This window comes from Trachinotus anak, unplaced genomic scaffold, assembly GCF_046630095.1.
Source record: "Trachinotus anak isolate AG129_WGS33_773 ecotype Australia unplaced genomic scaffold, CSIRO_AGI_Tana_v1 ptg000007l, whole genome shotgun sequence".
Lineage (NCBI taxonomy): Eukaryota > Metazoa > Chordata > Actinopteri > Carangiformes > Carangidae > Trachinotus > Trachinotus anak.
The window spans coordinates 4,429,000-4,441,196 of NW_027273858.1; the positions used below are offsets into that span (position 1 = coordinate 4,429,000).

The 12,197-nt window shown below is 40.7% G+C and overlaps 1 protein-coding gene across 2 annotated transcripts in view; it reads right to left on the reverse strand.

Annotated features, from left to right (window-relative positions):
• atrnl1a (attractin-like 1a) overlaps positions 1 to 12,197 on the reverse strand; it is a 249,853-nt gene that overhangs the window by 93,005 nt on the left and 144,651 nt on the right. For both annotated transcript variants that reach the window (XM_071479994.1, XM_071479995.1), the window contains exons 26-27: positions 11,637 to 11,698; positions 4,243 to 4,321 (exon numbers count right to left, since the gene is read on the reverse strand). In XM_071479994.1, coding sequence (XP_071336095.1) covers positions 4,243 to 4,321; positions 11,637 to 11,698 — 141 coding nt within the window. The remainder of the gene's footprint in view (positions 1 to 4,242; positions 4,322 to 11,636; positions 11,699 to 12,197) is intronic.

A 12,197-nucleotide genomic window follows, 5' to 3' on the forward strand; every position in this document is an offset into this window, starting at 1 on the left:
TGCTTCTCCCTCTCCCTCCCTCTCCTGCTCTCTCTGTTTGGTGTGTTGGATGTTTAGTTATTCCTCTGCCTTGTTGAATAATAATGATACATGTATTAAAAATAGTTTATTTGTTGGTAAGGCTCAGTGAAGTGAAAGCCCTCCTCTGCTTTCTTGCAGCTGGAAAACGTTGCTGGGGAGAGGGATGTCTGGACTACCTACTGCAACTGTGACCTGACCCCAGATAAGCGGAGGAAAATTGAGCTTATTTAGGCTCTATGTCCATTTATTACATAACTACAACGGTAACTATGTGGATAATCAATAGAGTAATACATGCACACTCCAGAGGCAACAAAAAGTGTGTTTTTTCCCATTTTATTGACATGGCCATAAATCCAGCAGAAGCACCTGAGCACCACAACCTCAGGCAACCCTCCCTCCCCTATTTATGCGTTTATATTTCAAAATATTTTTATAGGTTTTACAATATTCAACTACACGAACATCTGATATCAAAACGTGTTGAATGTGGGAAATCTTTTCATAACAGAGGCAAAAATACAATACACTGTGCAGCTTTATCGAGAGTAACTGAAAAAAGCTGGACACACAACCTGATCAGTAATAACAGCTCCTGTATATTACAATAACAATATCTATATATGAGATAAATCTCGCTGTATTGACCATCTCTCCCCCAAGCCCCTGAGGCACCTGACAATACGAGTTTATCTCCATTATAATCAGGCCGGCACTAAATGCATCAACACACGGGGATGATGAAAATGCAGCATTCAGCTCCATTGATTAGCATTGTTAATTTCTCGCTCCAGGTGCAGGGCACGAGAAGCTCTGGTCTACTTAAGAGAGGAGAGTCTGCAGAGCTCACCGGGGCCCGTGACAAAGTTCTGTCACGAGGCTGTTTATCTCTGTATGTGTCTCTGTACTTTCTCTCCCTGTATATTTTCTAACATAAATTATAGAGTGGTAAATGGAGGTCTGAGTAAACTAAAAGCTCCACTTATCTTCAGAAGAAAAATACAAGAGAGACAATTTTGCGTTTAGGAAAGCCACTGATTTTCTTGTCACCTAACCAATGAAATAGTTGAATGTGTCAGAGACAAAAACAGCCTGATCTGCCACCTGGTTAAGGTTCAGGTTAGGCAAATAAACTACTGGGTGAGAGTTAAATAAATGTTATCGTCCAAACCAATAGTGACTGCCGGTAGGACACTGGACAAGGATCTCAGCTTTAATCTCAAGCTCTGTCCATTCACCTCCTCCCTGAGCCATATGATCAGTGTTGGGTGGATGCAGCATAAAGGTGACATATTTTACACTTCCATATATATAAGGTATATTTGTGGTTTCAAGGTCCAAAAACCATCTCAATGTAGTTCTACATCTCCTCTCTCAGGCTTCTCTCCGGAGCTCTAGTAACAAAAGGTTGGTGAGCCAATCAGAAGAGAGGCTCTGATGACATTGGATCTTCTTGAAAGGAAAAATCGGACATTTTGATCATTTGTCTGCTTTCTGCCTGCAACAGGCAGCGTTCCTGTTGTAGTGAGAGGGCTTCTCCACTGACACTTGGCTCGTTAACATAGTTTGCGTTGTAGCTCACTTGCTTCCAGCAGCTGGTTTCAGTGATGACATTTTTAAAGCAGCTAAAGGACAAATCCAGAAAGAGTTTCCTGTGATGCAACAACTGACTGGCTCAGAAAATTAACAAAGTACATTTCTGAAATGTCACGATCTCCCTCTAAGGTTAGCTGAGTACCATAACTCTGTGTAGGATCTGTGTGGTGATCTTTTTTTCTTTCCTCTTTCAGCCGTTGCTGGAGCTCCCCTGAAGTGAAAGATCACACTGTGAGGGCATTCCATTTGCTTCCTTTGTGCCAGACGCAATGAATTAATTATGTGGTGAAAAAAGAACTTTGTTTCAAATACAACATTAACTGTAGATTGGAAGAGAATAAAGCTGAATTGCCAAAGTTCCTGGAGCAATGATTTCTCCCTCAAAGACAGAGGTCTCCATCTATTAGATCTGTTATCTAAAGGGAGAGAAAAAGCAGCCTTCAGGAGGAAAGAGGGTGAGACTGACAGAGAGAAAGAGAGGGAGCTGAAGAAATGGCATGTCATCTGGGTAAATAAACCAACAGTGCAGTAAAGGCAGCAGTGTGGTTCTGCTGTGATATGAGACCGGCTCTCATAAATAATGTAGCTGAGTGTCGGCCAGCCTGCCAGCAGCCGGTACACAGCTCCTCACACTGGGGAAACAAGGCTAAACAAAGACCATGCTAGGCAGGTCACAGGTGGCTAAACACACATCAACTGCTGTACTGGAAACACACGCAGCCCTGTATCATCACACCTGCGTGCGAAAATACAAAGGACTGAAGAAAAAAATGCTGAAAAGACGACTTTTGTATGATCTTTATATCAGGCTCAATAGTTCAGTGTTAAGTGGTGCATTTTAACACACCATGAAATATTGATGACAGGAGCTTAAACAAAAATAATCCCTTTATTTAAACCTGCACTGATTTTCAGGCCACACCAGGGAAGGGCAACAACTTGTGAACACATCACTGATACAGTGTATTATTATTTACTGTTGTGTTTGTGACCAGCTAATTGGTCTTAACTTTGTTTAATGGCAGAAAAAACTGATCTTTTTTCAAGCTAACACTTGATGACTTTTCCCACAGTGACCTCAACATTAGAGAAGGTGAAACATCACCTCTGTTGATGATTTTGTTTTGTTTTGTTTTGTTTTGCTGCTCTTATTTTATTCTTATTCCTGGTTTTTGTTTGTACACCATGTGGGTGGGGAGAACACTGGTATAATTCCACACTGTACAGTATCTTAGAACATATCACCATGTTGACAAAACATTTCAAACTGTTATTGTTTCCCTTCAATAAAATACATTCAAATGACTTTCTGCACAGTTCTACTACTTTAAGTACACGAGTGCTACACCTATGCAGTATCTTAAACAATAATAATAATAAGAAGAAGAATGACAATAATAATACCCAACCTCTAATTCAGTGTAGAAAACAGGAATGTTGTAATAAAAAGGAGTTTAAATGCAGTCTGTACTGTGAAGAGGGAAATTCCAGATATTCTCAAAGTCTGTGATGAGCCTGTTTGGACATTTACATTAATTATCAGTAAAAGCAACAAACAATGAGCTTTGCATTTACAGTGTAACTAATCCTGTGGAATATTTCCTTGATTGTGAATTTACTGTACAAACCAGACAGTGACAACAACAAGTCGGTGACAAGACGAGTTTTAACCACTTAAGCAGATTACCAATCCTTGTGATTGAGGTCAACTCTTTTTAAAGACTATAAAAGTAACATGACACGTTGCCAAGATTTAAATACTGAAAGTCAATTTGCACATCAAAGCAGCAGCGTTCTCTGCATAATAGCAGAACAGCAGCAGTGGCAGGAGGGAGGGACCAGAAACCAACAAGTGTATTTAAACACAATGGTTCCCTGTGGAACGTGTGTGGATTACACCAGTAACAACACACTATTATCATCGCTGCTCATAACCAACACTGATTCCTCCCTGATGACTCAAACTCACTTCACTGAAGAAAAAAGTGCATAAAAACATTAAACAAACGAGAGAAAGACAGTGGGATATTACTGAAAAGAGAACGGAGCTAAAAACAAGTCCAACAGCTGAATTTATCCACGGTGTAAACTGTGTTATTGTGTGTTTGTGAGTGTGTGTGTGTATGTGTATGTGGGTGGGGGTGGGGGTGGGGGTGGGGGGGGGGGGGTGGGGGGGCAGTTAGGAGTAAATATGAAATGATGTGGCATCTGTTGAGGCTTTAAGTGATATATCACTCCATTCCACTTCGTTTAGCATCACTTCGTCTGAGTTAATTGGTTCATGAGGAGCACTAATTAAGGGGAATGGCCATGTTTATCATCACAGTGACGCTCATTAAGTGAAGGAATCTTTTTTTTTTTTTTTTCCAGGACTGGTGACATTAACCCACCCTTCACAACCATGGGTGGGGTGGGGGGGCCTTAGTGTGTATTTACTTTAGTCTTCCTTGTGACAGCTGCGGCCAACATCTTATGTGCAGCAGAGTGAAGAACACACACTCCACATGTACTGTACACAAATGTGTGCATATATACAGACAGTGTAACACACAGATACACATGAAAATACATATTTCATAAACACAGACACACAAACAACTTTACAAAGATGATGATGTGTCCTACCTCTCTTCGTCGTGAGGCCCAGCAGGTCTGTTTGATTTTCCAAACCACGGCAGCGACCAGTAACAGAGACAGGAAACAGCTGAAAAGAGCAGACACACACAGGATTAATCAGTCAATCAATCAAAGATCAATGATTCCTCAGAAGTGCATGATGCAGGGTATGACAAAGTGGCCCATCAAGCCGAGTCGAATGGGGCAGCCTGACAGTGGCCCCTGCTCAAGGTGGGAATGTTGCGTCTGGACTTCAGTAACTTTGTGATGTCACAACAAAGTAGTCAGGTCAAGAGATCAATAACAGGGAAAGAACGTATGAAAAACCTATTTCTGACTTTTCTATATTGATTAATTTTTGAAAAATGTGTTTCTGTGTATCTCACAATCATTATGCAATTATGAGGCAATTTCTTTACTGTACATGGAGTCCTGTGTCCATTTTAAATAATAGGTATTTCATATATGTACTGCTCCTTTGTAGTAAAAAGAAAGAAAAGCCCTCAACAACAATACAATCATGAAGCAGTAACTTTACACTAATTTACTGGCGTCCAGCTCCAGTTTCCGGAGAGTAAAGATGACAAAGGAGAATAAAATTTTTAGGAAGTTTGTGGCAGGATACAAAACCGCAGTGACCACAGGCAACTGGGGATTTTAGGACCGCAAAGGGCAGCAAGAGGTCAACGAGCAACATGATGCTATCTGACAAAGAACAAGGTCTCATGTTACACGCAGACACACACTCAGCCTTGAAGTTCGATGTCTGGAGGGCAAAGTTATCTGGTGAAACACAAAGCTCCTCTCTCAACCAGAACTTTCTAACAAGAGCTCAAAACAAGCGCACCCAAAGACTTAACAACAGGAAGTCCCGGAGAAACTGCTGAGGACAGCAGCACTGAAACAATCCTCCTCTTTATCTGTGTGCATGTGTCAGTGTGTGTGTGGGATGTGTCCTCCTGCGTGGGGATGACAGCATTGTAAAGGGTATTAGTGCTGTAATGAGCGTGACATTTTCAGACTCAGTGTGGTGAAGGGGCTGCAGTCACGGCCTCTTCCGTCCACAGCCGACCTCTCAGCTGCATTCAGACAAATCACAACCAGGAAACCCCCCACACCCCCACCCAGTGCTGAGGACATGGTACTCATCGCTGCCGTTTCCAGTTTCACCACTCGTACTGATGACTTTAAGATGATGGGAAAGTTTCATCTGATGTACTTGAATATTTTCATTTTTATGGGTGTTAGCTAATGATCCCTTGCTGTTGCTACGTTAACCCGACATGACCTTTGCCATACCTGAACATTTTGTGTTCAGTTATTATTATAAACAACAAACTCATTCAGAGGTGAGGAGAGAGTCGTCTCTCATCATGGTGCTTGATGTTTATGCTGTGCTCAGGCTGCTGGATTTTCATTATCAAAGTCTGGACAGTGAGAGCAGATAAAAGTGAGAACTAGTTACACTTCATGAAGCAATGAATTTTATTTGTTAGATAAAAATAAATATGGTTGCCAACACCCATTTCTTCACATTGGTCTGGTTAAAACCACCCTGGTGTACAGTATCGCCCTTTTCTAATGAAGATAATTTGTTTTAAATACATTGAAGAGCTGGTATTATTATCTAGCACTGGAATATTAGCCTACACAGTAGTGCAGAACTTTCAGCATAAAATACAGCAATAAGTGTTTTGTCAGGTGCAATTTTTGTGTATTTTATCTTTACATTTTAGTTTCATTTGTATTTATACTTATTATTTGTAATAATTTGAATTTAAGTGACCATAAGGTTTATTTATTGTTATCTTATATTTGTTGTTATTAAATATAAGTTTTTGTTCCTGACTCAGCACATACCTTATCACAACTACTTACATTTTTATAAGAAAACAATACATTATCTGTACAAATATCAGCTAAAGTTTTGTTACTGTATTTTTATTGTTGTCATCTATTGACACATCAGCCTCAAAAGTCTAATAATGGCCACACTCTGTCATTCCTCCTTCACTTTTGTAGGTAGGGCTTAACTGTGCAGCCAAACTTTGCTTCTGCTTGTTCCCTGTTACCTGATCTTAATGTTGCTTCATGTTTATTCACTTTTCTTTTTGTTTAATGTTGTCTGTTGGACAGTACTTTTCAAGCGCTGGTATTTACACATCTAATTTAAATAATCATTATTATTAAATATTAATTGTTGTGCTGACAGGGGACTCACCAACCCAGACACCAGATATGCTCCGACCCCACTACACTAAATATTCACCGGAACAGTTAAAGGAAAAGACAAATTTGCTTAGTAACTCCCCTTCAATGATTTTCCATCCTCCAAAGGTAGCTTCTAAAAACCCTCCACTGGCTGGGATTCAAATCCAATCAAGCCCAAGATTCCCCGTTCAGTCTGTATTACCTCAGCTTGCCATTAATGGGCCTCAGGGCCTGAGCTTAGCCATCTAACCAATGGAGCAGAGTGGCTAATTGTCGCTATTACCAAGGCATTAGGGATGAGGAAGGAGGGGGGAGGAGGGGGAGAGAGGAGGAGGCTGGGAGTGTCCTGTGTGTTTGTTAACACTCCACTGAACCTCTTGATAGGTTTAGCTTTAAGACTGTTCAACCACAGGCAATAGCAATCAAACTGATTAAACAACCGGGGAATGTGGGTAAGAACAAGTCTGGATCCAGGTGAGAGTGTGTACATGGTTGTGTGATTATGTTTGAGTTTGTGTTCCTGCTGTTTTAAGGGCTATCAAACAAAAGAAGAATCCAGGAGCACGGTACATATAACACACACCACACACACGCCTGAGAGCACAGTGAAACATCTGAATCCCAGCGGGCCGAGCGAAAAATCAATAAGCTATTCGTTGAACATGAGCCACAGATAGTTCACAATCGGAAACAGCTTTCCATCTGCACAACGAGCAAATCAACTCTGAGCAGAGACAGGCCAAACTGAGTCCTCGGGTCCTGAGAAAGAAGCTGCAGGTTCTCCTCAAGATTCAACTTTTATCTCTCATTAAGCCGATGATCTGTGTGTCCGTCTAACTTTTATACCTCTGCATATGTCATTTCAGCAAATGAGAAGCATGTGAATTAAATCAGGTGAATTCTGTCTGTGAACCAGATGGCTGCTTTACATATCTGAACATCCTAATAAACTCTTGCCTATCCCACTGTGTAGGGCTGCTCCCTCTAAATTGACCATTCTAATTCAGTCGGAGAGGCCACAAATCAATTCTGCTCTGTCAGTCAAAGCAACTAACTTCTTTTTTTCCTGTAGCATCATTATCCACAGACCAACACAGCAAGGCTACAAAGTTTTACAAACCTAAATTGAAATCCGTCAAACTAGAGCGGCAACAAAAACAGATGCCGGTCGTCAGGCAAAAAAAGTTGAACCTCGCTCAAACTGTTCCAGATGAGGAAATGTCATCCAAAAAGGCTCTGTGCAAGTGTCTATTCCTGATAATGTAAATGCCATCATACAACTCTTTACCTGGACACAGTCACCACAGAAGATAAAATGGTTATAACTCTGATAACTTTCAATAGTTGTTAAATCCTCTCTCATAATATTAAGACGTGCTGTGCAGTGTTTTGGTTTCTGACAGGCTGTCAAACTAATGGATCTACAGTATTACTCAAACTGGACTTTCAGGGCTGTGTTTGTCTGAGGAAATATTGAAGAGTGACTAAAAATCTGGCAGGTATGTTAGGAGTTTAGTCAGATGGACAGATGGATAGGCTGCTTTATGAGACTGCACTAGACTTTATGATAATCGTAGTGCAAGTAGTATTTGTCATAATAAAAGGAAAAATGTAAAGATGAAAAGCCACCTGTTATATATTAGAAATTTTATGAAACAAAAAATTTCAAGCAAGTGAACTAGTGGGACAAAAATGAAAATAAATAAATAAAGATAAATGATTGGACTGAACTGTTATATCTTTGGTTGAGTTTTTTTCCCTAAACTTGAGCTTCTATCAGTTGCATGTCTGTCTCTTAAGAGAAATTCCTCCTCTCACTCCCTTTTGTTTGTTTTTTATAACAGAATATTTTTTTCTTTTCTTTTTTTCCTTTGTTGAGTTTTTTTTTTTTGAGTCGTCTAATACTGCAGGGAGTCGTACGCTACACATTGTGAAACCTGCTGGAACAAAGAGGTGATTTTGGGCTAGAGAAATAAACTCTAGTTGAAATGAATTAGTGGAACAAGCATCACTGTTTAACTTCATGTGTATGGAAGCCATGGAAGTCAGTAAATTCAGCTATCACTCCTGCTCCTCTATGTAAGTGCCAGTGGGGCTTTTCTTTTTCTATATGAATAAAAGACAAATAAAAGGTAGTTGGACAAACGGACTAAAACCTCCACAGAGAATCATTGTGGAGGTGAATGATGATAATGGTCATTTTGAAATGAAGTAGACGTGCTCGGGGAGCCTCGTGAGCCTCTTACTGCTGAGTGGCTTCTCTGCTGTTTTGGGAAAGAGAAAGAGCAAGAGGGAAACTGATTGCTAATCAGGCGAGCGAGAGCTGGGAGTAATTGGACAAAGCTGAACTGCAGTGTCACCAATTAGCATTTGAGACTGTGCAGAGCAGAGACATAAATGCTGTTTAATTATGGCCATTTTCCTTTTTTCTCGCCTTCATTTAGAGATGAGAAAGAATACATGAGGAGGATGGATGGAGGGAGGGAGAGACAGGAAGAAGAGGAGAGTTTTAAACTTTTCAGAAAACGATTTGGTGGAAGATTTTACAGCTAATCAGGGTGACACAGGAAGTAGAATCTTTAAGCCTGTAGCCCTAACTGGACCTGATTTTCTAAAATATTATTGAACAAAGCACAACTAATACAGAGAGATTCTCAAGATTCTCCTTTGGGCCTTTAAAACACTGTATTTATGCTATTGCAGAATGACACACTAACATCATGACAGCAATGAAATTATGCCTTTACCTGAGCTTTTTCTGTGATATTTTACATTTGATTCTGCATCTTCCCTCCCCTCTGCCCTTATATTTGTGCTGCTAGCTTCCATTTTACTTTGATGTTCTCCCATGGAGCCACATTGCAAACCCATCTCTTACAAAATATATTAACATGCAACAAGTTTGTTTTGCTAAATAGGTTTCAGAGGAAATGTAGTGTAATTAGAGTAATTGGTGAATTACAAAATTATATTCAGCGTTTGCAGATTCAAGGTAAATGTTTCTTTCTTATGTGAGTAAAACACATAATCTGGACCAGATTATATTTGCATATTTGCTTGATGGCAGCTGCATCAGATGATGACAATATAGAATTCCAATTTCTTTCAATACCTTCTTTCCATGTTTGCTGCATAGCTTTCTTTTCCTCTTCCTACCCACTGCTAGACTGCATCTCATCACTGTGCCTTCTGCCTACAAGCTACCCCTCTCTCTCACACACACACACACACACACACACACAGTCTCACACACACACACACACACACACACACACACACACACACACACACACACACACACAGGGTGTCATGACTCAGGCTCTGTGGTGCTCTGGCTCCTGAACACATCAGCACAGCAGAGCTAAACAAAACGCACATGTCCACACACACCTCCACAGTGTAGACCCACACACACGCACATAAGCTAGTAAGCTTGCATCCATCCATGCTCAATATACTGTGCATGGAAAAACAAATCCTGGAAAGTCCTGAGTTACTTTTCTGTAGTCATGTGATCTTCTGAATTGTTTGACCACTGTGTTTATCTAATGTTCATGTTAGCAGTTGCTCTGTAATGATAAGGATTGTATCTAGTTTCTCTTTCCTTTTTCCTCTGTTTTATTCTTCACCATCTCCAAAGAAAAGCATCTGGTGCTTTGCACTTTCTTCAGCAGCTGGCTGCTAACTGTGTCTGTCTGCTGTCTGATGCTGGGCAGGTCATAGACAGTGAGTTTATCAGGACATTGCTGATAACAGCTGCTGTGGACAAGGTTTATACAGTTAGTGATAATTCTGTGTGGGTTCATCACTACTCAGTACATACATTAAACAGATTTGTTTGACTATGCAAATACCAAATATATTGATTCATGTGGGTTTAAGTATTTATTTTCTTTTAATTGAACCTTTTTCCATTGTGGTAATGCTGCTATTATATAAGTGAAAGACCTATCTTTTCTACCAGCAAGAAAAAACCATGCACATTATATAACTATAACAGTAAATAAACCAACAACAAATATAAAAAAAAAAAGCCCTGTAGTCGTAGCACATAACCTTTTCTCACTGGTGCAGTGCAGGAGAGAGCAACTCATAAACACAGCAATGACTAACACACACACATAAAACATAACACCGAACTCTCCCGGCAAAACTTGACGCTGTCCCCTACTGATGACATCATCCTTCTATGCTGGCCTAAAGGTCACTGATGTCCGGAAGCCGGCCCTGGGCACAAAAATGGCTCACTTCCTCACATGGCAGCACAGCAACACACACACACACACACACACACACACACACACACACACACACACACACACACACACACACAAGGCTGAACACACAAGTAAGAAGGACAAGTACATATATATAGAGGAAACATTATGTGCATACACACACACACACACACACACACACACACACACACACACACACACACACACACACACACACACACACACACAGACACACACTTGTTTGGTGTCATAGCTGAGTGGCAGAATCTTGCCTGAAGACAGCAGACTTCATTCCAGACTTCTTCCCAAAACACTCTCTCATTAGATCCACTGTCTGTCATGACTGTGAGCTGCAACACAAACGTCTCTCACACAGTCCAAAAAAATGGGCTGCTTTGTCTGTCTGTTTGTTTTTTAATGGACTGACTGTGGGAGAAAATCATGGTGCACTGGAAATAATTTTTAATCATTTAAATGTTTTTGTTAAGCAGTGATATTATTACACACCGTCCGGCATCAGACAGACAACCAGGATGTTGCCCTCAACAAACACAGATTTTTGCTTGTGGCCATAAAGCAACTGCAGTTTCAAGGCTTCACTTCATCCCTTATTAATTTCAGTTTGATGGTTTTCTAGGTGCTAAAACAAAATATCCATCTCTTTTTTCATTAACTGAGCATCTTAGCTCTTTCTCAGCGACCCAGCTCACACCTACAAGTTGCCCCACACTTCTGCTTGTTGTTGTTGAGCAGATGCAGACGATGTCAGAGCTGTCGAGGGTTAAGGACCTTGCCTGAGGCTGCTGCCACCTACTGTAACTCAGTGAGCTCAGGTTATGGCCCTGTTGTGCAAAGAGCCTCTGGGAACTGAACCGCTGAACAGCAAAGCTCCTGTGAGGAGCAGCTGGACGCTCCCACAGAATACAGCACATACAGTAAACAAGAATAACTTACCTGAAGAAGGTGACGAAGAACTGCACCAGGTCCATGATGCTGTTGTGCTGAGAGAAAGCAATCTGTTGGTAAAGGGAAAGACCAAAGAGGAAAAAACACGAGTTAATACATACTTTAAGGTCCCATATTGTATAAAGTGAGATTTCCATGTGTTTTTTGATTATAAAGCAGGTCTAGGTTCTATATTAATACTGTGAAAGTATCAAAGAGTTCAGTCCACAGAGAAATGCACACAGCCTGTATTCAGAGAGTGAGCCTTAAAACGAGCTGTTAGGACTTCTGTAACTTTGTGATGTCACAACAAAGTAGTCACAGCCCTCAGCCCCCAAGCCCCGCCCACCTGGTCCAACCATCCAACCTTGCAGAATTTGGTTTCTCTGAGTGTTTGCCTGAAATCTGCTATATTTTTATTGGATCACTTGGAAAACAGTCAGCCAATCAGAAGAGATGCTCAGAGTCTCTCCTCTGATTGGCTGACTGACTGTTGTTGCAAGATCTCCAGAGAGAAGCTTAAGAGAGGAGATGTAAAACTACATTGAGATGTTTTTTGGTTCTTAAAAC